Source organism: Magallana gigas, chromosome 8, assembly GCF_963853765.1.
Source record: "Magallana gigas chromosome 8, xbMagGiga1.1, whole genome shotgun sequence".
Lineage (NCBI taxonomy): Eukaryota > Metazoa > Mollusca > Bivalvia > Ostreida > Ostreidae > Magallana > Magallana gigas.
In genome coordinates, this window is record NC_088860.1 from 11,251,971 (window position 1) to 11,279,277 (window position 27,307).

Consider the following 27,307-nt stretch of genomic DNA (forward strand, 5'->3'; position numbering starts at 1 on the left):
CAATAAATTATTTTGAATGTTTTATTATCCTTGTGTAAACGCGTAATGGGATACTAGAAATACGTTCAAACGGCCTTATTCCGAAAATTTAAAACTGTAAGTCGCCGACCTCTCTGCAAACAAAGTGCATGTGTACTTGAATTCAAACTAAAACAATGTTTATGCTTGATTGATTTATAATAAGCAATGTATGAAAAAAAATGCATTTATATTATGCATTCGTAACGTCTCAATACACTTATAAAGCACAAAGAGCATATATGCTGGTCTGTATGCAGTGGAATCAGAACATATCCTAGGACATAATGGCAACATCAAGGCCAATGTCCGCCGTATCATTCAATGAAATGTATATGTTTGTCTTCGGCGACACCATACTTGGTCTTGTGTGTCTCAAACAGCTTTTCTAATTCCTTTAGGTAAGTTTTATGAAGTTCGTCGATCTTCTCTTGGGATGGGTTGTCGTCCTTTTGTACCTCTATTGGAGCTCCAACTGAAAGAAAATGTTGCTCTTTTCAATCCTATATCTTAGCATCGAGATTTTTTTTAAACCTCTTCTTCCTTTTTTGTGATTACCAAAAGTGAAACCATTTTTATTTATCATCAACATGCTAAACCATAGACACTGTTTCCGTAAATAAAGCCTATTTAAGAAATGATAACATTTTTTCGTCTGATTAAGTACATGTACGTATGTTATATGTCAATTTTAAATCAACAAATATTTCTTCCATATTTAACTACTGTGGAATCATTTAATTTCGTGGGGGCCAATTTTCGTGGATTGTGGTTTTTTGCTTGTTCGTGGGGATCTTATTTCATGGATGAGTCAGTTTTCAGTTTCAGTAGGTAAGCCAAACCTTTTATAATTAGTTTTCGTTGAGGATGTAATTTCATGGGCGAGGGCTACCCACGAATACCACGAAAATTGAGCCACCACGAATTTTAATGATTCCACAGTAATTTAATATCATATCAAAATTTACTATTTATTGAATTGATTCTACCTTACCAAGGCTTCAATGATTATGTTTCAGCCATTAGATTGACATTTTGATAAAGATCCAAGAACATTTCTTACCCACTGTGTAAACTGGTATTCTATATGGAACAAGACCAAACGTATAGTTGAACATGCCTCTGCCGTGAAAAACAGGGGGAGAAAATCCGGTGTATTTCGTTAGCCAGTTTTGAATATTTCTCAATCGGGACCCCTCGGGATTCTCCGCTTGTACGAACAATTCGTGTTCACCAAAAGAAAACACGGGAACTAAACATGCCCTGTTAATATATCAAAACAGAATTTTTCGCAAGTGTACATAGTAGCAAATAAAAGTATATTGCAAATATCAACGACATTAAAATCTACACGTAGGCAACAAAAATATTCAGAGCAACAGTAAAATCGCTATAAGTTACCCCGTTGTGAGTGCCACTTTGATGAAACCTTTTTTCTTAGCAAGCTTTAAATTAAATTTTCCGGGAAAAGCTTCCAATGCTTCTAATGCCCCGCCCACCACGAGACCGAGTGCATTTCCGGTTCCGTGCTTCGTTAGAAGAAATTTCATGCTCTCTGATGACGCTTCCACTGCTCCTGAAATAGTTTGGAAGTACATGTAAAGCATAAAACAAAATGCTGGTTTTATTCATTTCACAGTTTTAGTAACTACACTTTCTTGGCATTGACTTTGATAATTGTTGAAGTCAGTTGAAATCTTTCTCAATGCCATCTTCATATCATATACAAGCAAGTCTATCATATGTTGAGCTTCACCAGGAAATATGCCCTCTTGGAACCATGTGCTGAAGCCCATTATAAGTGAACTTACCACCAGCCATGAAGTAATCTCTGTAAACCGGAAACTGGAAATGGCCCGGAAGTACCAGTAAATACGGCGTTATTCCTGGAAATATTTTACTCCATCCCGACCCTTCCGTCGCAAAATGACAGAAAGCACTGACACTAAGAATTCCATGGGGATGAAACCCCATTATATAGTTCTTCTTTGGGTCTAACTCCACTGTTTTAATCAAGGTAATAGGAAAGTATTGCTGAAAGTATTTCCAAACGGGCCATTCCCGGATCCACTGCCATCTTCTGCCGCCTCGGGCCGAGGTCTTCCTGTCGTACAGGTAGTACACCAGGTAACATAGAGGAATCCAGTATAATGACGTGAACAATAGGTAAATCATCAGAATCAGACATCCAAAGCCCAGGAACAAGAAGGATAGCGTCCATTGCTGCACAGCCAGAGTCTGTAGTCGCCGCTCCATCGGTATGTGGAGGGGAGCTAACTCTATTCCCAGGATCCTCGGCATGTTGATCCCTCAGCTAGTCTAAAGATGATATTAAAACACTGTTCAGTTAGTGAAGTTTCAACAAAGTTGCTGCACTGTAAGTGTTGCAGTGTGATTTGCTAACCATATATTTATCGATTTATCGTTTGATTATCAAAAGATCAGAGAAAAGCATCTGTTTTAATAAAACTGCTCTACGTTTATTTTTATATATCTAAAAATCTGAGTGAATGTAATCAATATCACCTTAGATTGAAGTGGGTGGGGTCGATTATAAAACATACGGAAATAAAAGAAAATATATAGACGAAAAAATGACGGGAAAATAAACATCGTGGTTCATGTACAATATTAAACTTTAAAAAAATGCTTAATCTTAAAAAGTACAATCGTTGAAGTTACTTGTATATGTTACTTATCGCATCCATTTAGCTTATATTTGTAGCAAATGAATGATTAAGTAATACTGTTGACAGCTGAATAGGGTTGACTGCTCTCTTGAGTGAATTTCTGAATAAGAAAGCCTAGTTCATGTGATACACTGTAAGCTTAGTCATGTTTAAGTATCGCTCCACTTGTCTTATTACAGTATTTCGCACGTACCATTTATATATAATAACCCTCTTAATATATAGTTTATATACTATAGTACATTATGCATGTACAAAAGTGTTGTTGCTTACATTTAAATGTACTGATTAATGTGTGGAAATGCATTTGTAATTTGTGTAAGTGTGTCATCTTGGGAATTTTGTAGAAGCGTCAATTGACAGATATAAAAGAACTTGAATTTTTTAGGTATTTTAAAAAGTCCAAATTAGCACCTTGTCCTGTTTCCTCATTAGAACTGATTGGAAACTGGTACCACTTACTACCGGCAGTATATTTTCAATGTCTTTAATTTGATATGACAAATGTAATTTTAACTCCTGCATTGTTCTTGTTTACCTTGGTTATATACATGATATTAAATAACATTTGTCATATCAAATTTAAGACTTTGAAAATATACAATGTGCACAAATAGCTAAAAAATCAATAGCCGTATGCCCTATATTTCACAATGTAAACAAACCGTTCTTCGCCATTTTTATCATGACATGTGTACTTATCATTGAATATGCATTCTATATTAGTTTTGTTTTTAAATAATTGCATTTTTGAATTTAATGGGGGGAAACTTGAACTTTAAAAACAAAAGTTTTAAAAAATGAATTCTTAAATGTGCCCAGTGTGATTTCGTTTTGCAGATAAGGACTTGCACATCTTGGACCAAATGCGCCTGTTAATGATAAAATTTGTCTTCCTTTAGCTGATGTTTGAACAATGCATCATACTCGCCCACACAACTTTGTGTACAAAGTGAACAGTGTAAACGGTGTACAGCGTTACATAAAAAACTCATAACATAGCAGGCCAGTCATTGAACTTTCTCGAAATCAGCTGTTTAATGCATGTGTACTTCGTGACTTATACATGTGTGTGTACACATTACTACATGTATTGTATGGAAAGTGTAGAGATTTGTTTTACAGTTCGTACATATACACTGACACATGTTCATGTGTAGAGGGTATACCGCACGCGTGCCAACTGTGGACACTGAAACGTCCAAACACCGAACAAACTTTTCCCCAAAGAGAACCCCTTCCATGCATTTTTGCTGCTAAGAAAAACTAACTGTCAATAAATTGTGCACGCATACATTGACACAAATGTTCACTGTGACAGAGACTTGGGAAGGAATATAAAGCTATAGGTGTGCAGTTTGTTACTTACAAACACCGTGTGTCCTGTTCCAAGGAAGTGTGCTGATTATTTGTGCAGGTAACAGTCCAAGGAACACGTTCCTGATAAGGAAGCCGGGGAGGTGGATCCAGGGTTTTGAAGACAGCTGTATGTTACAAGTGATTACGTCTGCTGCGTGCTGTGCAGTCAGATCTACGCAGTACAAAATTCAATACGCGTCATCATAATGTCATGTTTTGTGAGGGTTTTGAGGGGTCCTAATATTTTTCTTTTTGGTTGGGAGGGGGGGGGGGGGGGGGGGGGGCTTGTCTCTTTGTCATTTAAGTCTCGTGAATAGAGACACAGCGATTTAATTTTCACAACATTTTCGTCTGTAATTTACAATGAAGCATTTTTTTGATTTAAATTCAATCTTGAGAAAAAAAGGGAAAAGGAATTAAAAGACGCATCTTTTCCTAATGATATATTAATGAGATAGTAAAAAAACACATTTAAGGAGGCCAACAAATTAACTATTAGGTCTGCCTAAACTTGACATATGGTATTTTTGGCCGTAAACTAACATTTAGTAAAGAAAAAATCCTAATATTTTAGTTTTAAAATTTGATCATTTTCCAATATCGTTATTTAAACAGAGCTCTTAAGGAGATAAAAATAGTCAAAAAATTCTTGTCGTTTGTTAAAATAAGAAAGAGTAGGAAACTGTGCTATTGCAAACTTGTATTCTAACATTATCAAATACATATAATTGAACAAAATATTTGAAATGAATTGTATTTTAATCTTCTTCTTCTTTAAGGAAACCCTTTTGAGTAATTTGTTGACCATTTCATCTCCTTTCAAAAATCAGATACATGTACTAAAGCAATTCGTGATAATGACATTTTAATCAAATTGAAAAAAAAATCATCCGTTCATAAAGTATTTACAAGTAAAATGGATTAACAATTGAATATAAAAAAAAGTAGCTACTACCATGCAATGAAGCAAAGTAATACATATAACGTCGAAAAATAGACGAACAGTTTCAGAGAGTATTTAACTTTGAAATTGTGTATAAAAATTACACAAAATTACGGAACGGTTGTTCATGGTTTCATATTATTTTTTAACGGAAAGGGGAGAAAAATTGTCATGAACTAACACTTGTAGGAATTTTTTCCAATTTTCCGCGATTCGAAGGGCATGCACTTAATTAATCTTTATTCAGTTATTTATTTATAGTGCATACTTTTAAGGCCTTGATGACTGGTGCATTGTACATGTCCAATTATTATGTGTAGTAGCTGATTACAGTATATTAATCTTAGTTTACGCTGGGTACATTAAACACGATAACGGACGCTTTGAATGAATTAAAACCCTGGTCGTAAGGTGAATCATACATTTCTTCAAGAGCAATAACTTGTTTACCGAGAAAAATACGAGGTGCCGATCTCAAGGGGGCGCTATGACAAATAGGGTAAATAACCCAGGGGATGATAGGGGAATTCAAAGGAAGGCGGTCCATTTCAGATAGTCGCAAAATAACAACTGTCACATATCGCTTAGGCCAATAATAAATTTCAAAAAGGTCCAGAAAAGGCTCTTTGTTTTCCGTGATATGCGAATATAGCTAAAGCTGATTGCTGAAAGATCTGGCAACAAACTCTCCAATCGCTCAACCTGTGTCTTCTAAACAATTTATCTCTTCAGCTGATATGCATTATCATCTTAAAACTCGGGTAGCTTCGGTAAGGAAAAAGCTGAATCGGTCCGTAAAATTTACGAGACTGTTTTATATATGTGTGGTATAGCAGAATTGGAGGGAATGGTGTGTTTTTTATTTGTTAATTGATACAGGGACATAAATCTGCTTCAATTAAGAAAGCTGGTTTTATCAGTCTAATACAATCGAACCCAACCCTTTGTACCCGGAATCGCAAATCACTCATTCCCGTCAGTTTGGGTACAAATCCAGCTTGCTCCCAAATCCATTGTAAGCCCCCTGAAATGAAAAGCAATTAAAACGTTTTCTTAAATTAGAAATCTGTAATGAATAGCTAAGTACCTGAGCTTAATCATTTGTATGTTTACTTTAGCTTTATGAATCCCCTCGGTTCACAAACACTTGGAGCATTGTTATCAAGCTTCCAGCAAACCCTGAATTACCATTGGATAAAACGAAAACTCGGCGTTTCTCGGGATACAGACGGACTATAAGAGAGCGGAGATTTCTGAAGTTTGCAAAGAGATTTAAAACAATGGATGGCTTTTATTTCGTAGTGAATTTTATTGGAGTTTTTCTGGTAGGATTTAGATATCAGTAGTTAATGTGATTTGGAGTTAATTTTAATATTCTTAGAATAACACACTGCGATAGAGAGATAATCAAAATTAAGCAAATTAATGATGAAAAATTTGGTTAAAAACAAAACAATGCGTCCTTTTCAAGATTTCATTCTACTGAATAATTCTGTTAAAATTATAGTGACCAAAAAAAATAATAATAAAATCTCTTCAAAAGTCATAATCAAAGCTAAGAAAATAAGGGTAAAATTAAAAAAACTACTTAATAATTAACTTATTTGTATTGGATTCTGTTACATTCTTAAATTTATTGCTTATAATTAAAGCAAATTGTCAAAAAAAAATATACGAGCATCCTTTACTATAAAGTGTTAATAATGTAGAGTGTAAATGTTAACTATGAATATCAATAAAACAAAAAAGTAATGTATTTTGGTCAGTCATTTATCATTCTTTTTCCACAGTGCTGTGAAGGTCGTTATTTCCGACCTTTCCCGATTTCCTCCGAGCCCCAGTCCGTGTTTGATGCTGTGGAGAGGAACACTGACTTACAGTATAGCGACCAGGCCCACGTAAGTATACTTGTGTTGTGGACATGATGATCGTGATAATCATAATAATGATGAAGATGGAAAATAGTTTGTGAAGTTTTCGATATGATGCAAGATATGATGTAAAAGAGAAGTATGCAGTATGCGATCAACATATGTTTAATTCAAAATGGTTTTAATTTTATATTGCAAAATTGAAATAACCATCTCTATGGCATAAAAATGAAAGGTTTATAAACTTCTATTGTTTATTAACTTGTTGGAAACCTGTTTAAAAGCTATGATAAAAGAAAACTGTGTTATTGTGTACAAAAATTCATTTATTTGAGAAGTATATTCCATAGAAATGATGAAATAAATAATATAAAAAAATTATTTATCATAACTACATGTCCATTAAATATCACAATAACATGTTTTACAGCAAAATGAAAATTTTTCAAAATGCAGCTAAACTGACCGTCTTAAGATTACATTATTATTTTTATTTTTAATAAACACTTATTTATATAAGTATAGTATTGTGAGTATAAGGCATCATTATTGGTTTTGAGACATTTGGGGCCATTCCAATCTAAAAATAACAACTGGTCAACTCTTTTATGTAACGATCCCGGTAATTCCGTCATCTTCCTGGGTGTGGTGTACGGTTACTTTGACGGGATCCCATCAATTTGTCCTTTATTACAATGAAGTATACACAGTCAGATAATCGGTATCTGTATTATGATAATCCATTCTATCTGGTCAACAGAAATCCGGGATACCGTATTATTTGTTCCTTATTAGAACCAGATACTTTGGTATCCAAGCCTATTGGTACTATTTATATTGTACGGAGGAACTTGAAATACATGGAAATGTATTTGAATTGTTTCTGCCTAAACCCGACAGAAAGCAGTCAGGCACGGTAGACATGAATAAAGTCCGGAGAGTTTGACATAAGTCTTGTTTTAGACTATGCTTTGCTTAGTGAATTGTAACTAAGAGACTTTATGGCACTGATTGATGTTGTCAAAAGCAACTGCAAGAAAGGTCACTTTTGATAGCCAGTCCAAGCTAAATAGGACACGTTTTTGATTTAAAAAAAACAACAAACCTTTTAGACAATCTTGATAAGAAACAACAACAAAATGTTACTAGTAAATCTACATGCATTCTTTGTTGTGCGGATGCGGTATTGTGAAATTGGTATGATGAGTCCGTTCATCAAAAAATAAATTAAAACTGATTAAATTAGTGCGATATTCATGTACAATCTTAATATAAATTTCAGTCTTTAAGAAATTAACATTTTGTAATATAAGTTTACATACTTGATTAAAACATTTTCTTCTACAGGGTGTGACGGCGTTACGTGACGTCGATTTGAGATCATGTTACATCACTAACTACGACCCAGAATGGAGCCTGGATCAGGACGGCAAGATTGCTGTCATGGAAACCGTGGTATGCATGTCAAGCTCTTTCATACTAATTAGTAATTGCAATCTAATTGTAATCGCATCGAAGCATAACTGTATTCTTTCCTGTAAAACATTTCAAACGTTAATTTCGATATTCCTTTTGATTTAACGCATCGGTGATAATTTGGAACGTTTTTGTGAAATAATTATTAATTCTGATTCTAGTCACCAATAATAATGAGGGACGAAGCCTTGTTTAGCCAGTTTATCAGACGAGTGGGTCCTATTGTCGGCAAACTCTGTAGAACCAGCAAGGTCTACGTGGTACGACCCACCGAGATCAGCACCGACACCGACGAGTCCTCCATATTTGCTGCCCCTCCTCCGCCCGGTCAACCTGTCCCACACAAAATATATTTCGACAGCGGCGAACATGTGCGACCAAGACCGTTCAGAATTCCCACAAAGAAACCTGAATTCCAGGAGCATTTCAAAGAGCATGAGGAATTTGGAGTACCGACCAAAAAACCCGAATTTAGTGCTTCCGGTCATGGTGCGCATGGACAGCACGCATTTCCAGTTCAGGCGGGAGGATCAGAACACAGGCCATTTCTCGTTCCTCAGCCTCTACAGCAAGGAATTCCTCAGCTGAAGCACCACGGACACGGTCACTTCCGCAAACGGAGCGACAACAGTCAGGAAGTTGCCGTTCCTGTTCCCATGAGACAGGAAACCCCCCACCTTCGTCAACCGTAGAGACAGTGATTTTTTTCTGTGTACATGCATTTAATCTTTCAGAACATTATGCTTTTCGGTTTGCAATTCTCATATAACCAAATCATCTTTTAAAAATTAAATATTGCAAATACGTCTTAAGTTTTAGATTGCTTATTAATAGATTTCTTTTTTTTTCTAATTTCATGTATAACAAATATTTGAAACGAATATGAAATTAAATCATGTATATAATATACCGGTAAAATAAACAAGATACAGCATAAACAAATCATATGAAATGAAAATAATGATGAGGACAGAACGAGAAAGATAGAGCAAGTTTTTATTTTCTTACGTGGAGATCGCCTTGACCACATAATACTGGTGTACATTTATTAATATATTTTACAATATATGTATAACTATATTAGATAGCAGAAAGCCCATCCAAAACTCTACCGGTTTCATTGTAATCTTCAGGAGATTTGAGTAATAACCATTTCAAATAATCATTTGACGTCATATAACATCAAGTAAATGTATGTACCTATGTATCTGTCACTTTTGGTAATTGCTCAAAACAATGAAACCGGTATGGTTTTGAAAAGGCTTTCTGTTATTTATTATTATTTTATTACTTGTTAGGATTATTTTAACTCAGTTTGGACTTTAATTATATGAGTAATGAGTAAATATTTTCTTTTACATTTGAATATGATTATTACATTCACAATCTTTGGACCGACAATAAGCCAACGATAATTGGATTGCCATTGTACGTATGCTGCACCTCGCACCAAACGCTTCACTTCTTTGATATGTTAGGCCGTCCTATATCTATTAGACCGTCTGTCACTAGATTTGTTCTCGTCGTCTTGAGATATCCAGTGTATGAACTGTTCTGCCTGTTGAACAGATATTCCATAACGTCTTCGATCGGTTCTGGAGGGAAGCCGGAATGAGCTCGACAATTTGAGAGAAGTATTTATCTTCTTGGTCGGAGATTGATTCGAACTTCCAGGCGAAAGTTCCGGTACCGTCTCTATAATGGCTGGAGAAACTGTTTCTTTATCAGAGAGCTGCGATTGGTTATTGATATCCAATGGAAAGTTGGGTTTGAAGTTTCTAGGTCGTGGGACGGGAATAGTTGATTTTGAATTGTCACCGTGGAATCGTGGTTCAACTGGTTGTGAGAAAGGTTCTCTAACTAAATGCAAAAATTCTGTATTTTTCACTTCTTCTTTATTTATCTTTATTTCATCTTTTTCATTAAATTTAACAAAGTCATCAGTGGAGGGAATTTGAGCATCGTCCATTGGACAACTTATTGGTTGATTTTTAAAGGTTGAAAAGGTCTTTTCATATTTTTCAGGAATAGTCGCTTTTTCATCGTTTTCTTCTTTTTCATGGCTTGATAAGCTCGAAAAACTTTCGTTTTCTTCCCTTTGTAAAGAAAACCCATGGGATATTTTAAATGAGCCCACTCTCTGCAAATCTCGAACCTTATTTTCGCTTAGTGGTCTTCCATCCATCGTGCTTATGGAGCTGACATCTGACAAACTTCCAGATCCGTCTGTCTGAAAACCACAAGCAGGTGCGTTCTTTTGCTGGCGACACAGGCAGCCGAAAAGTGTTTGAAAATCAACAGATTTTACAGACATTGCGATTTCTTTGTACTTTGTGGCAAGAGTTTCAACGAAAACCTCCTTACATCTATCATCCAATGATGCTTTCTTGAGTTGGTCGAACAGTTGTTTCCAGAGAATAGCTGGTGCCAAAGATGTACAGTTAAGTCTCCTCTCTATGATTGTGTCATCGATGAGTTTGTTTTCAAAAAGAGGATCAAGAACATCAGAAATATCAACCATATTTTGGATGGTACAGAAAAGACATTTTCTGTTGCCAGATGTTTCCAGTTTTTCTTGATATGTTGATTTAAGATCACTCAGTAATTTTGGATATTCTTCTTTGAGAGATTCTAATAAAGTCTCAAATTTGTCTGTACCATAGTGCCGGAAACGATGAATGATGTATCTGTTTTGATCTTTTCTTTTCTGACCAAGATTCAATATTGTCTCGTGGTCTGATTCCGATATGGCATCGCTCTGAAGAAGTCTGTCTAATACGTGTCCTTTTGAGAAGTCAAGCCCACATACAATCTTCTGATAATTTTCCTGTAATACTTCTTGGTGAACATACTCTTTCCGAATGAAAAGAAAACATATTTGTAAACGCATACTCAGTATATATAATCCATTAATGAGAAAATCAAATTATTGTTTAAAACGACATTATTGTAAAAATCAATATTACTCGATTACCTTTGAACGAACTCTCCGGACAACGATTTGAATTATGGCGGCGTTTTTTCTTTGGCCGTTCCTCATCGTGGAATGTCTCTCTGTTATTAAATGCAAATAAGAGTTTTTCTACTACTTCTTTCAATTTGAAGATTTCGTCCAAAACTTTCGAACAGCAACAACAACTGGAGTCCATCTTCTTTCAATTGTCCCTAGAAAAATAACATTTTTAATGCAAAATTTTAGACACATCCAACGAGATATTATTGATTCTTTCCCATCATATTTCTTTTTGTTTCACATTTGTTGGCTTTTAATTGAAGAGCTTATTTGCTTTTTTCAGATAATCGAAGTACATATATATTGCAGAGCGTTCTGTTTGTAGCGATACATATTTCAGCTAACAGATACCGAGTTCTTCTTACAGGTAATGTATGTGGTTTAACATGCATGGTATGACTATTTATGTTTAAACTAATGTTTGGAAACATCTCTACTCCTTAAACCAGTTATATTTACATCTACCAAGTATTATTCCCTCTATTTAATTTCTTACGAAAACTTATAGTTAATTCTGTTTCTTCTAGCTAACGTACTTATGTACATTAACAGTAATTTAGTGATTTTTACTTATTTTTCATAATCAATTTATTAATTAGCTAAAAGAGAGATGTTAATATAAACAATAAAATACTTTCTATGATGATTCATGCGGGTTATGAAGGTAGCGATCATTGCAGGAAAAATTACATAACCCGCTAACGTGGGTTATGTATTTTTTCTCCAATGTTGCTACCTTCATATCCCAAATGAATCCCCAAAGAAAGCATTTTATTGTTTAAATAACCTATATTTGATAACGTTTTGGTTCCACCCATGCAACGGTATGGCGCTACTTTATCAGATGAAAAACCACAAACAAAGATTACGTAAGGATCCACTCTCTGTAGTAACATACCGGTATTCATGAGTTGTTTTTAGATTTAGAACATTCTTTCACTCTTCACAGCACAACTATGAATTGAAGAAATGTTAAAACTTCGTCATAGCCATTAGGTTATGATAACTGAGTGTTTGACAACAAATATACATTCACATTAAAAATGAAATAAAAAAAAAGATCATACACAGCATTGCCAAGTTAGCTTAGAATTAACCGAGGTGTCTCGATAAGAAATGAAAATCGAAGATTATAACAAGGCCATTTATTTATGGAAAATTTTTCGGGTCAGTTATTTAATTTTCGATTAATTTTGTACAAATCAATCAAGCAATGTTACTCAAGATGAATATAAATTTCTGTAAATGATCAAATCAATAATGGCGGTTGTAATTTGAAACCCCTCAATGTCTTAGCTACGTTTAAAGATTTCTTTTTTTCAATTTTACCAAACTAAGTGTAAATGCAATGTTGAGTACTTGTACGTACGTTTTTTCAGTGCTCATTTCGGTACAAATAGCGCACGTGCGTTCATACACGTACATCTGTCGTTGTGTGAGGCACCCGAACACATTTGAGGAGAATCCAAATGAAAGGATTCATACTCCCCACCCACCCCTACCCCCGGTTGAAAATTTGTATGTATAGTGACATATCCAAATTATGTGTAATTAGATAAACACTAAAATAAATAATATTTTAGAATTAAATAGGTTTCATTAACGATAAAATCGAAATCTTTACTTTCTCTTTTATATCCTCTTTCATAAAACTTTTTTAAACAAACTACAATGAAATTTCTTCTTTTTGTGGTCATTTTAATTTTAAACCAACTTTTATAGATTTTTAAAAATATCTTACAAACAATCAAATAATATATTTGTACAATGTTGATCAATGAACAAGACATAAAAATAATGTTGCATTGTCGCTCTATAACAGTTTGGTACCTACCTTCTGTGCTTCACGGCAGGTGTATTTTCACTGGATATACATGTATCAACAATTGTCGCACTGCGCTCTATTTTAAGCACTATTGAAAGCGGTGATTTAAAGGTATCGTATTTATCTAAATATTGTGTCTTCAAATAAGACACAAGTTATTACTTTTTAAATGCAAACTCAAGGTTAAAATGTTAAGAAACCTATGTCAGTTATGATCAATTCTTGAAGGTATTGTTAATAATGAACAGATTACTATCAATAATCAGCCACAAAATCTACAATGTTTTTAAGTCTACCTGTGTTTTGTTTGAAACTTTAAATTCCTTTACGACAAATTATCAATTAGTCAAATTATTGATACAGATGAACAATCACCAGCATTGTCGATAAGATACGATTATGTAAGACTCTATTTTATAGCATTTGACTTGTCTCTAAATTTAGAACAATATTATTGTTTTCATGTTTTAGGCATATAAATATGAATTTTGAAAAATGAAGCTTGCTATTCTTTTCAAAATAAAAATAAAAAAATCTAAATAAAAATTCCCGGAAATTAAACTAGAAAATTTTTGAATCAATATCGTAAAACATAATGACATATCAATGAATAGACTTAAAAAAGTAGAACAGACTAAAAACAGTTCAGCTATGTTAGCTTCTGAAGTCTCTTCACGACAAATTAAGACAGCATCATAGACATGCTCTTAAACTGATTATTATGACTGCTATTTACCCATATTTTTTATTCACAAATTACGGAAATCTTTGGGTTTTTTAAATTTCAAGTTTTATTTAGTTTACAAATTCTAAATACGTGGTCGATCATTAAGGTCTTCCGTTTTCCAACGGAAGACCTTATTGTTTTCGTTCGGTTTCTTTTTCCCTATTATTAAGGTCTTCCGTTTCCAACGGAAGACCTTATTGTTTTTGCTTTGTTTCTTTTTCCCTATTATTAGGGTCTTCCGTCTTCAGCGGAAGACCCTTCTATTATTCTTCGGTTTCTTTTTCAATTCTATTATTATTAGGGTCTTCCGTCTTCAGCGGAAGACCCTTCTATTATTGTAATGTTTCTTTTTCACTTTTCTTATTAGGGTCTTCCGTCTTCAGCGGAAGACCCTTCTATTATTCTATTGTTTCTTTTTCACTTTTCTTATTCTTATTATTATTCTTTTTTTTTCTTACCGATTTTGTGCAGACGATTTCTCGGAGATGGCTTGGTCGATTTCTCTCAAATTTTCAATATAAACGTGTTTTTATCTAAAGCTGATATATAATTTTTATTTTTGGAAAAAACCCTTCCGGTCAGAAGTTATCGTCCGTTTACGATTTTTAAAAGTCAATTTTGTCTGTCGAGTTTCTCAAAAACGAGTAAAGATAAAAGGCTGAAATTTTCAGAGATGATAGATCTATCGTTTTGCTGGTGAACCTCGGTCAAGAGAATGTCCGCCGTCACTTCTGGTCGTCACCGGAAGGAATTTTGAAAAATTGAATTTTTCGACTTTTTTATTTTTTAATATTTTTCTTTGAAATTTTTACACCTTATAGTGACCCTTTCACTGATTCAGAATATGTACTTTGTTTAAAAATCGATCGAGGCATTCTCGAGAAATTAAGCGTCAAAGTCCTGAAGCGAGAGTCCGAGTAGCTCAGTCGATATAGTCGTGGACATGGCCCAGGCGACCCGGGTTCAAGCCTCGAGTGCCGCAAAATTTTTTTTCATTTTTTTCGCTTAGATCAACGATTTTATCTTTGAATTGATAAGTTTAATCTAATCTATTCAAAAATCGGACGGAAGACCCACTCGTTGCTCGCAACGAGATCGAATCTAGTTATTCTTTTTTTTTCTTACCGATTTTGTGCAGAAGATTTCTCGGAGATGGCTGGGTCGATTTCGCTCAAATTTTCAATATAAACGTGTTTTTATCTAAAGCTGATACATTTTTTTTCATTTTTGAAAAAACACTTCCGGTCAGAAGTTATCGTCCGTTTACGATTTTAAAAAGTCAATTTTGTCTGTCGGGTTTCTCAAAAACGAGTAAAGATAAAAGGCTGAAATTTTCAGAGATGATAGATCTACCGTTTTTCTAATGTACCTCGGTATAGAGAATGTCCGCCGTCACTTCCGGTCGTCACCGGAAGGAAATTTCAAAAATTGAGTTTTTCGACTTTTTTATTTTTTAATATTTTTCTTTGAAATTTTTAAACCTTATAGTGACCCTTTTACTGATTAAGAATATGTAATTAGTTTTAAAATCGATCAAGGCATTCTCGAGAAATTAAGCGTCAAAGTTCTGAAGCGGAGTCCGAGTAGCTCAGTCGTTATAGTCGTGGACATGGCCCAGGCGACCCGGGTTCAAGCCTCGAGTGCCGCAAAATTTTTTTCTCTTTTTTTCGCTTAGATCTACGATTTTATCTTTGAATTGATAAGTTTAAACTTATCTTTTCAAAAATTGGACGGAAGACCCACTCGTTGCTCGCAACGAGATCGAATCTAGTTATTAGGGTCTTCCGTCTTCAGCGGAAGACCCTTCTATTATTCTATTGTTTCTTTTTCACTTTTCTTATTCTTATTATTATTCTTTTTTTTTCTTACCGATTTTGTGCAGACGATTTCTCGGAGATTGCTTAGCCGATTTCGCTCAAATTTTCAATATAAACGTGTTTTTATCTAAACCTGATATATAATTTTTATTTTTTGAAAAAACACTTCCGGTCAGAAGTTATCGTCCGTTTACGATTTTAAAAAGTCAATTTTGTCTGTCGGGTTTCTCAAAAACGAGCAAAGATATAGAGCTGAAATTTTCAGAGATGATAGATCTACCGTTTTTCTAATGTACCTCGGTCAAGAGAATGTCCGCCGTCACTTCCGGTCGTCACCGGAAGGAAATTTGAAAAATTGAATTTTTCGACTTTTTTATTTTTTAATATTTTTCTTTGAAATTTTTACACCTTATAGTGACCCTTTTACTGATTAAGAATATGTAATTAGTTTTAAAATCGATCAAGGCATTCTCGAGAAATTAAGCGTCAAAGTCCTGAAGCGGAGTCCGAGTAGCTCAGTCGTTATAGTCGTGGACATGGCCCAGGCGACCCGGGTTCAAGCCTCGAGTGCCGCAATTTTTTTTTTTTTTTCGCTTAGATCTACGATTTTATCTTTGAATTGATAAGTTTAATCTGATCTATTCAAAAATCGGACGGAAGACCCACTCGTTGCTCGCAACGAGATCGAATCTAGTTATTATTCTTTTTTTGTCTTACAAATTTTGTGCAGGCGATTTCTCGGAGATGACTCGTTTGATTTCCTTCAAATTTTCAGGACTGATGCCCAGTGATATGAATTTTATACCGCCGGAAGAATTTTCAAAAATTCACTTCCGGTCGGAAGTTATCGTCGTTTTACGATTTTTAAAAGTCAATTTTGTCGGCGATGTTTCTCAAAAACGAGTGAAGATAGAGAACTGAAATTTTCAGAGATGATAGATCTAGCAATATCCTCGTGTACCTCGGTCAAGAGAATGGTGACCGTCGCTTCCGGTTGTCACCGGAAGCAAATTTAAAAAATGAAAATTTTAAACTTTTTGTTTTAATATATTTTTTCCAATTAGATGATAGTGACCCTTTCACTGATTCAGAATATGTATTTTGTTTTAAAATCGATCAAGGCATTCTAGAGAAACCAAGTGTCAAATTTCTGAAGCGAGAGTCTGAGTAGCTCAGTCGATAGAGTCGTGGACATGGCCCAGGCGACCCGGGTTCAAGCCCCGAATGCCGCCATTTTTTTTTAACTACTTTTTGCTTAGATTAGATTTTTTTATCTTTAAAATGATGGATTCTGTTCTTTTCCGTTTTGATTTTGTAAAGAAATTACAATAATAGCGCTTTTCCCAGTATTTGTGTATTGAGATCCATAGCTATGTATTCATACTGAAATAAAGTTAACATGTTGAAAAAAATTAATAGTTACATCTTTAAAACAACGCTTATACATTGTTCTTACATATGTATTTTATATAGAAATTGCATAATATGTGATATTTAGAATTTAATATTCTCCGTTTCATATAGAAGTCACTGACCGACACCCCCCCCCCCCATTCATAAAATCATTTAGTTTTTCTGACCCGATTTTACTTGATCTTTGATCTTGGACCTTTAATTTCAACTTAGTACCATTCTAGATTACTGTACTAAATACTAGTACAATTCGTTCATTATTAACAGAGTTATAAACTTTTTGGCATTTGAGTTTCAATCGGCATGTTTGACGTGTACTTCACCAAAAAATTCTAACTCCCGAGCCCTTCACTCAATTCTAATGAAAATTCGTGAATATAAACCTCGGACCCCATTCTTATTGTCTGTCAAATTAGCAGCAGATTGAAGAATTAAGAAGAATCAAACGGCGCTTATAGCCTATACGCGGAAATAAAATTTACACACTACACGCACCGACCCCCCCCCCCCCCATTCACAAAATCATTAAGTTTTTCTGGACTGATTTGACTGAATCTTTCATTTTGGACCTTTATTTTCAACCTAGTACCATTCTAGATTACTGTACTAATTACCAGACCAATTCGTTAATTATTAACAGAGTTATGAACTTTTTGGCATTTGAGTTTCTATCGTCGTGTTTGACATGTACTGAACAAAAAAAATCTAACTCCCGAGTCCTTCACTCAATTCTAATGAAAATTATTCGTGAATATAAACCTCGGACCCCATTCTTATTGTCTGTCAAATATGCAGCGGATTGAACAATTAAGAAGAATCAAACGGCGCTTATAGCCTATACGCGGAAATAAAATTTACACACCACACACACCGACCCCCCCCCCCCCCCATTCACAAAATCATTAAGTTTTTCTGGACTGATTTGACTGAATCTTTCATTTTGGACCTTTATTTTCAACCTAGTACCATTCTAGATTACTGTACTAATTACCAGACCAATTCGTTCACTTTTAAGAGAGTTATGAATTTTTGGACATTTGAGTTTCGATTGGCGTGCTTGACATGTACTGTAGAAAAAAATTCTAACTCCCGAGCCCTTCACACAATCCTAATGAAATTTTGTGTAAATATACCCCGGACCCCATTCTTATTATCTGCCAAATATGCAGCGGATTGAAGAATTCAGAAGAAATTCCTGAGATCATGCGGCAAGTATAGCCTGTACGAGGATTTAAAATGTACACAGTACAAGGGATGTAAGCAGCCGCGTGATATTTCTGTTGCATGTATATTTCTTGTTTTCCGTTTAGTCTGTATCTACGATAGCGTGTGAACTACTTATGAATGTTAGAACTGTGGAAATTACTGTCATCAAATTTTTACCGAATAAAATTACGTGTTACTGATTTCGTTATTTCTACATTTATAATGATTTTATCAATCCTGTTGAAATAAAACAGATAACACAATAATAAACGACACGGAAAAAAATCTCAACACTGAAATACATGTGTAAAATGCATCAGTCATTGTTTTAGGACTTGACTTCCCCTAATTGTCGTTAACCGAATCCGAGATCCACACCTCAAAATTCTACTTTCGATTTATTTACGACGAAAATCAAGCTCGGGTCTTTTCACCCCCCTCCAGACAAAAACACGCATCAATATTTCAAATGACATCGCACTGTTACCAAACCTGTGTAGTCAGACATCTCACACATCGTTCCTCATCTCATACAAAAATTCAGCTCCTCTCCCGGGCGGAAACGCCCCAAATTCAAAGAGAAATTCCGGAATTATTTCGCGTCAGCCATGTTTTGACGTGAACCTTTGCACTCTCTACCATCGGCTCATACATTCACCTCTGTTATTGGCTCACTTAATGTCGGGACTACTTTCGATCCACGTGACTTTCAAAAAGTCACATGATATTAAAGATGGTGACACCGGTGAAACGGGAAGTTGTTTGTTTTATTTGTAGAAACAAGAACTCGAGAAATTATAGTTTAGACAGCAAGAAAGCAAAAGAAGATAATTTTATAAGTAAACTTTCACTTCTCCTCGATAACGTTAATTATATAAACAAACTCTGTGTAACTCCAACAACTATATGCAGAAACTGTTATTCAAAAATCACAAACGTACACGGCTATTTACAAGATATAAGAAATTGTACTTCAAAATATTTGGAAGAAGGATCAGTTAGAGTGAAAAGATGCGCTTCCTCGCCTTTGACCCCCAAAACCCCCAATCCTGTGGCGCCCAAGGATATTTCGGGTATCAACTCGAAGAGTAGAAAGCAGTTAAAACTGGAACCTGATGAACCTGTACCAGATGGTCCAAAAGTTGAGCCAGACTTACCGATAATGAATGACCATGGGTATGTACATGTAACTGTTTCTTAATTTATTTATTTTTATTAGCAAGATGGTATTAGTCTGCGGATCCTGCAAGGAAGGAATAGTAGATTTATAGCAATAACAATAAAATTAACTCAAAGACAGTATAAACAGGTACACATTTTTACACAATTAATTTGGCCTTATATAGTTTATTACAGTGTATTACTGATTTCAGTTATGTATGACATTTGTGTACTCTATGTAATCAAAATAGGTTTTTAAAACAAAAATTGTAATAATAAACACAGGTACAGCATGGCAAAGCAGACCAAAGCATTAGACAACCCAGGGAGTAAGAAGACTCTGGAGAAATTGTCAAACATTTTCTCTGACATTTCTTCACATGAGATGCTCTGTGAATTACGGTCTCTTTCATCTACACTTACGTCCAGAACAGCAACTTTTGGGTCGGTATTGTATAAATACAGGGATGTTTCCAAGTTAGAAGACCATGTTGGTAATTTTACAGAGGAGATTGTGGAGGAGATGATCAATAGGTGTGTATATTTTCATGTTTGTTTCAATATACTACTCATTTTAAATATTTATTTTATTTAAATGTTTATGTCGGTTCACATATGTTAAATTGATTACATTACAACAATATATCAAATACTCATATATCATATACTGAAATTTGTTTTCACCTGTAAACCTGTACTGAGTGTGATTTGTCTGTATTTATAATTTTATTGAAGTATTAAGTAAGTCTGTTTCATTTTTAAACCTAAACATGTGACATGATTTTAAGTCTCCTCCAAAGAAAAAAAATGATGTATCATCTGTCCTTAAATCAGTGTTACACATCATTTAAGTATCAGAAATGAAGCACCTATTCTGATCTGTTCTTGTCCTTGCAGAAAACCTCTGATCTGTTTCTTTCAGTTCATATTATTCCTGAAACGCACTCTCCTTACATACTCTATGCAGTGTGCTTGCTACCTTTGTAACATAACTGCATGGTGTGCAATTTTTGCACATAAATTTTTGTGTCACTAACCCGTCAGTCCATGCAAGCACTTTGAAAATTGGAGATTTCTAGCTATATCTACTCATCTGTGATGCGTCCAGTATCTAACAAGAATATCATTTTTCAACACTTGAGTGATTGAGACAATATCTTCAAACATGACAATGATTAAATATTTTTTTCAGGGTACCATTATTAGTAAAGGCCATGTTAGCTGTAGCAGTCCCTGCCAGTAATGTGATAAAGGAAACAATCATTCCAGCATTAGCTGCATCTTACAGCATTCTGATGAAAAACAAATACGACAACCTTTCAGCATTTCACAGATTAACATCAATCATTGCTATAAAAGGAGGCTTAGATGAGAGGGTTTGTTATATAATAATTATTTTCAGTATTCAACTTTTAATTATCAATTTTAATCCCATTCTTGTAAATTTAGAGGTTCAGTTCATTTTTTTTTGTCCAAGAGTGATGTATTTTTATGGATTTTGAGATTTTTATTTGAATATTTAAATTCTATTTCATTACTAACCATGTTCACTGTTATAATGTTGAATACAGTTTAGTAGCAATATAACACAGACAAAATCCATAACATTCATGAGCTTTCATGACAAATACATTGTGCCACCTAGTGTAGATCACTTATGACACTATTTTTTAAAATCATTCATTTGGTTTCAAAGTAATGAAAAACTTTAATTAAAAACTTCATTGTCTTCAATACATATATAGTCTACATTTGTATTCATTATTTTCATGAGTACATTGTATCACTCTGGATCACATTACTACATCAACATAAAATCCTCACATATTAAAAAAAAAGTGATTTAGAGTATATATTGAGTTGTTCAGTATTGCTATTAACACTGTCTCTGTTGTTGTTTTCTGTTATTTCAGTTTTCTTGAATTGTTTATCCTCTGCCATTGAAAATGAAGAAAAACATGTAAGTCAATAAGCTGTTTTTCTATTGACTCATATACAAATAAAAGTTATTGTTTTGAGTATATAGGCTTTTCAACCAAGAATTAAAATTACAACTTTCACTTTGGTGCTTTTTAGCTCAACTGATCTGAAAGTAAAAAGCAGATAATTTTAATTTCACTCCATTAGATCATCTATCTAGCATGTAATTGAGTTAGTTATTACATACTAGTACATGTATTATAAAGTGTATGATTTTTTTAAAACCTATACAGGCCCAAACCAGACTGAACCATTTAGGGTTGTTACTTTCATGGTCTGTCCGAGTATCATTACAAGAGGACATTCACAAAAAGGCAGAGAAGAATATTGTGGACACCATAAAGTTGAACCCTTTAATGAAAATTACAGGTATGTTTATCAGTTTTGTGCATTCAATTTTATACCTTAAGTTGACAACTGACATGTTTACCTGTATGACTATCTGTTCAGTGTTAAATGCAAACCTCATTATTTTAGGCCTAAAATTATATTATCTATAGTACAACTGGAAATATATAATCATAATATTCAGAAGCAAGTTTGTTGCAGGGAACAGAGTAGCTTATAAATATTTTAATTTAATTTTAGGAGACAATGTTGATGTGTATGTGAGGACCAGTTCATTAAATAGGGAGAGAAGGAATAAAGATTTACATTTGTTTGCCAGTAACATCATCTTCAGTAGGATTGCTACTATAGACATGCCCAACACTCCTCCAGGTACAAATGTAGAGCAGCTTAAAAGTGAACATTTATTAATGACTGGTATGGAGAAGGCCAAGTTTTTGGGTGCATGTAGTGTTCTCCTAGCAAGAATATTGTGTAAAATTCCTGCCTTTGAAAACCTGAAGAAGCAAATTCCAGTTCATATTCCCCATGAATACAGCCAGAAGATGTCCACAAGATCTGAAGTTTTTCCACTTCCAATTATGTTCTTCAATGAATCCAAACATGAGGATTGTATGGGAATAATGGACAGCTATGAGAATCAGCTAACCAGACTGTTTGAAAATGCATTTGGTAAATCTTGTTTTCATTATCTCTTTAATAATGCAATATAGTGCTGATTACTAATGTATGCAATATTTGTACTTTCACCAGACTTGAATTACATGTAATGCATTACATTAGATTGATGAATTTTCAAATTTGCTTCAGGAAACATAGATGCGCTAAGAAGGTATGGGGTACCTGTAGGTGGTGATCAGCTGACTCGTGTGCGACTTCAGGAGGCCAAAAACATACGATCATTAGCTGTCACTCCAGAGAGGCGATATGACGATTTACATCCAATTGTATGTGAGATGTGGCATTCAAAGCAAGATTTTCTAGAGGTGAATTAAAAATTTCTTTTCTGTGTATTTACGAGACATCTGTATTCAAGAGATTGTAATCATCAGAAGTTTGGAAACATTTTAAAAGATATATTTAGAGCTTTAATAGGCCCCCTTTTTGTTTTGTTTTTAAACTACAAAATTCTTAATATGGTAAATTTTTAATATTATTTAGCATAATAGATTGCATATTTTATATGTCTTTAATCTTTAAAAATTGCAAATTGGGAGGGGGCACATGCCAACAATCAACCAGTGTGATTGACCTATAACTTTATTTGTTGGCTGTCTCTTAAGCGCTATCCCTTGTACCCTCTCTGTGTCCTCAGTTCACCACTACATATACAGGTATTTCATTATAAGAGGGTAGGAAAAATACATATGAACTGTATGAACATACTTTTAACTATATTTATTAATGGACACAGAGAGGGTACAAGGGATAACACTCAAGAGACTAAAATTACCATGTATATTTAGTAAATTTTGTTTATTTTTCAGAAATGTTACAAAAAGTTTTTTGGAGAAAAACATTCCTCAAGCCAGGGAACTCTTGCCCACTTCAAGACCATTCTTCACAGAACAGATGTGAATGGAAAAGTAAAGGGAAGGTTTAAGCCACATTTCGAACTTTTGATGCTTGTTGGAGAATGCATGGTCCAAGAACAGTTTCTTGAATTTCTCAACATGGAGTCTTTTGATAGCCAACCAACACATCCCATGACAAAGGACGTTGATGACCCAGAGAATCAGAGAGACAACTTAATGAAACTAATTCAAGAGTTCATGAAACACTATGGTTATGGTCAAGTAGACTGTCCTACTCCTAAAAAGGATGAAGCTGACAAAATTTGCATCATTACACGTGAAGGTCAAAATATACAAATAGAGTTGGTTCCTACAAACAAGCAAAGTGATGAGCTGTATAATTATTCAGTACAGCTCTGCCAATGGTACTTGCACCTAAATGAATTACATGATACTGCAAAAGAAGGAGACTTGAATAGGACAATCTTGAACTGTCAGTACTCACTACCCTTCTTTTTCTCTCACTCTAAACTTAGTAAATACTTAGTTGAAAATATTGACTATGTGTTGAAGTGCAAGTACCTCTTGAGCCCTTTGCAAAGAATGCGTGTTCTTGAGGGATCTTATGTAAACATTAATGGTGGTCAAGGGCAAAATGTTGAGAGTGATCTGACTCAGGAACACTCAGTCTGCAATCAGAAAATGCTGATTAAATCTTTAGGAGCAAACAAAAGTGAAAATGCAATTAAAAGAGTTACAGGTGCTGCAGAAACTATTTCAAATATCTGTGAGAAGTTTGATGAGAGTCTGAACATCAAACCAAAATCTGGAAGTCACAGTAAACCTTTAAATGAATCAGACCAAAAACTAGTGTCACGAACATTACGAAGACTTAGACCTTTCCGTTTTACACCAGGAAGGAAGTGTCCAGGCTTCAGTAACATTGACAGTGTTCCTGTAACATTTGAAAAACTACCAGACATGCATGCTAGAATAAATCAAATTATCTCTCGTCTCACAAAAGGTCTTCATGTAAATATTGATGAAAATGATAATGATTCAGAAGTGGAGTAGATTTGGTGAATGAGTTATAACAATATTTTATTTGAGCAAATTCAATGTTCTCAAGTTTTATATAACGTCATGTATTTCAAAATCAATATGAATCAGTTATGACAATATTTGCTATTAAACAATCATCACAATTACAATTTCTCTTGCAAATACAACAGCATTTACAATCAACAATATCTGAATTTTTTTGAAACCCAAAAACTGAAAGTATGCAGTTTCTTAAACAAGAAGTGTCATTTTTACAATAATGAATGATGTCCTCAGTTATGCCAGGGAGGTTTCTTGCAATGTTTCTTGCAGAGTAATAAAGTGATGCCACGGACGGTTGACCCCTGCGTCCTGCTCGACCAACTTCTTGAAAATACTGTGAAATGTTCCTTGGGGGACATGAATGAACAACATGTGTAACATTTTCTGGATCGAACCCCATTCCCAAGATGGAAGTAGTTAGAACAAGTCTTATCAGTGAATGTTCTTTCTTAAGTTCTTGCATGGTTCGGTCTATCACATACTGATCCTGACCAGAACAAATAGCACTGTAAATAGCATCGTTAATGTTGCTAGGTTTGAATAAATTGTTTAAATACATAATTGCCCTACTCATGTAATACACAGGGACATAGATTAAAGTAACTGGGAAATTCTTTCTTTCTACGAAAAGTTTGTCGCAGAGAGAGTTGACAATGTTTTCATACTCCTCTTCTACGTCGGAGGCATGTTCCTTCTTAAATTTCTCTAGATAAATGTTTGGCTTATCGGGACTACATTCGATTATTTTGAAATTATTAAGTCCTAGCATTTTTGGCAAATCTTGTTTCTGTGTAATTGTAAGAGTTCCACTCAATGCCAAGAACGTAACATCAGGGAAAAAGGCCTTTAAAGTTGGTAATGCCTTGAAAGCTAACCTGAACTCTTCTCCCCTGAAAAAAAAAGAAAGGAGTCATTAAAACACATAAAAAAATAGGTATAAATAAAAATGTTATTAGATGCCAATGAACCAAACTTTCAGTGGTTTAAGAAAAGAGAGCAAAAAAATGTAGGTTAGAGAACACAATTGACAGAACAGACAGACAGACAAATCAATTTTTCTTCTGTGACTTGGCATGATAGTTTTCACTTTTACAAACAATGTTTCATTTTTTATCCCCCCTCAATGAATATGGCCGGGGCATATGTTTGTCATGTCCGTCTTCTGTCTCACTTTGCGTTAAGTTCATCTTCAAAGAAACTAATCCATGGGTTCACATCCAGGGCTTATACTCTCTCTTACCCCCCCCCCTCTTTTTTTGGAAAAATATATATTATATAGGCATTGAAAATTGGGATTTACCTTTTTTGATGGTTTAGCCCCCCTCCCCCCCCCCCCCCCCCCCCCCCCACTTTCAATTTGCTTCGGACGCCCATGTGTTAATACATACTGAATGGCTTTTCGAAAAGACTTTAATAAAAATTATTTAGCTTTGATAAATCTCAATGAGATTAAACAGATGTATATAGGCCTAGCTCATTAAATCTATTACACCAATATACTGCAGCTTAATATTATTCAAAAGGTTTTTCTTGAATCAATAAATAATTAGAATAACAGGGTCTAAGATCTAAAATAGTTACCATTTCTCAATGATGTGGCACTCGTCTATAACAACAGATACAACATGCTGGTTAAAAACACCATTTAACAGCTCTCTCCCTTTGTTGGTGTTGAATAACGCTTCAGGGTGACAAAATACGATTTGAAACTTTCCATGCTTTACATCTTCGAAGTTTTCATCAGATTTGCACATGTATTCAGTCTCTTTATCATCTTCCAAACCATGAATAACATTAGCTACAATATCAAGTCTGCATGAACTGATGCCGTGGTCTTTCAACACAGATAATTGATCTTTCTGAATAATGTTGAGTGGTGAAATAACCAACACTACCGGATTTTCTCTGGTCTCTTCGAATATTAAGGGTAAAAGATGGAAAATAACACTTTTACCATACCCAACGGGAAGGCTAACGACAAGATCACATTTGCTCTTAACCACGTAGGTCAATGCCTCCCTCTGTTTATCTTTTAAAACCAAGTTCTTGTCGTATTTCTTAACTGCTTCGTGGATCACCGTCATCACGTCCATGTTTATTTACAAATGCGCATTAATATCACTATGTTATTCTTCCAAAAATAGTGCGCTTGAATTAATTAAATATCTTTGATTATTTACTTCAATATATGTCTTTTTTAGTAGATGTTTATTCATTTTATGTAGAAGTATTATTTTAATTTGAAAATATCCTTGAAATTACACTTTAAAATTTCCGTCAAAAATCTTGACGCGAGCCCATTGCAGAGGTGTCTGAGAGAGGAACGAAAGACAACTCTGCACGGGAGATTGGAACCTTTGCTGAAATAATGTTATGACACCTGCAAAGGCCTAGCCGGAGTTAACATTTCTTCTTTCTCTCTATTTCTTTCTCTCCATTTTTTTTTTGTTTTGTTTTTTTTTTTTGATTTTCTAACTAAGATATTCAACATAAAGGGGCTGTTGGACTGTAGTACAAGTTGAAAAACACACTTCCTTTAAGATTTATACAAAACAGCCTTTTATTATTAGGGTCTTCCGTCTTCAGCGGAAGACCCTTCTATTATTCTATTGTTTCTTTTTCACTTTTCTTATTAGGGTCTTCCGTCTTCAGCGGAAGACCCTACTATTATTCTATTGTTTCTTTTTCAATTTTCGTATTATTATTATTAGGGTCTTCCGTTTTCAACGGAAGACCCTCTTGTTATTCTTCGGTTTCTTTTTATTATTATTATTATTATTCTTTTTCTTTTCTTCTGACTCCTTTTTTGCCTCATAACTCAAAAGATTTTTAACCGAATTTG

At 34.4% G+C, this 27,307-nt stretch overlaps 5 protein-coding genes across 6 annotated transcripts in view; 2 read left to right on the plus strand and 3 right to left on the minus strand.

Annotated features, from left to right (window-relative positions):
* Window positions 1-191: 191 nt before the first annotated feature.
* Window positions 192-4,220, minus strand: LOC105327606 (2-acylglycerol O-acyltransferase 2-A). Its single transcript, XM_011428181.4, has 5 exons — window positions 4,078-4,220; window positions 1,830-2,337; window positions 1,420-1,594; window positions 1,082-1,281; window positions 192-493 (listed from the first exon to the last, which is right to left on the minus strand). The coding sequence occupies exons 2-5, from the start codon at window positions 2,317-2,319 to the stop codon at window positions 336-338; spliced, it is 1,023 nt and encodes a 340-aa protein (XP_011426483.3). The 5' UTR covers window positions 2,320-2,337; window positions 4,078-4,220; the 3' UTR covers window positions 192-335.
* On the plus strand, window positions 4,067-9,162 carry LOC105327608 (uncharacterized). The gene is made up of 5 exons (XM_011428182.4): window positions 4,067-4,194; window positions 6,129-6,335; window positions 6,801-6,908; window positions 8,229-8,336; window positions 8,519-9,162. The coding sequence occupies exons 2-5, from the start codon at window positions 6,291-6,293 to the stop codon at window positions 9,047-9,049; spliced, it is 792 nt and encodes a 263-aa protein (XP_011426484.3). The 5' UTR covers window positions 4,067-4,194; window positions 6,129-6,290; the 3' UTR covers window positions 9,050-9,162.
* LOC105327649 (uncharacterized) overlaps window positions 8,674-27,307 on the minus strand; it is a 27,355-nt gene continuing 8,721 nt past the window's right edge. The window contains exons 1-3 of one of the 2 annotated variants that reach the window (XM_066068003.1): window positions 13,205-13,511; window positions 11,332-11,522; window positions 8,674-11,210 (exon numbers count right to left, since the gene is read on the minus strand). In XM_066068003.1, coding sequence (XP_065924075.1) covers window positions 9,832-11,210; window positions 11,332-11,506 — 1,554 coding nt within the window. In that variant the 5' untranslated portion in view covers window positions 11,507-11,522; window positions 13,205-13,511 and the 3' untranslated portion in view covers window positions 8,674-9,831. Of the gene's footprint in view, window positions 11,211-11,331; window positions 11,523-13,204; window positions 13,512-27,307 lie in introns of those variants that run through there. The other variant, XM_034473413.2, reaches the window with a different exon arrangement.
* LOC136270679 (uncharacterized) lies at window positions 18,993-24,491 on the plus strand. The gene is made up of 8 exons (XM_066069040.1): window positions 18,993-19,534; window positions 19,805-20,053; window positions 20,712-20,895; window positions 21,433-21,479; window positions 21,733-21,868; window positions 22,088-22,519; window positions 22,658-22,833; window positions 23,335-24,491. Exons 5-8 carry the CDS (start codon window positions 21,856-21,858, stop codon window positions 24,433-24,435), a joined length of 1,722 nt encoding a protein of 573 aa, XP_065925112.1. The 5' UTR covers window positions 18,993-19,534; window positions 19,805-20,053; window positions 20,712-20,895; window positions 21,433-21,479; window positions 21,733-21,855; the 3' UTR covers window positions 24,436-24,491.
* LOC136270680 (ATP-dependent DNA helicase RecQ-like) lies at window positions 24,518-26,779 on the minus strand. Its single transcript, XM_066069042.1, has 2 exons — window positions 26,047-26,779; window positions 24,518-25,355 (listed from the first exon to the last, which is right to left on the minus strand). The coding sequence occupies exons 1-2, from the start codon at window positions 26,556-26,558 to the stop codon at window positions 24,518-24,520; spliced, it is 1,350 nt and encodes a 449-aa protein (XP_065925114.1). The 5' UTR covers window positions 26,559-26,779.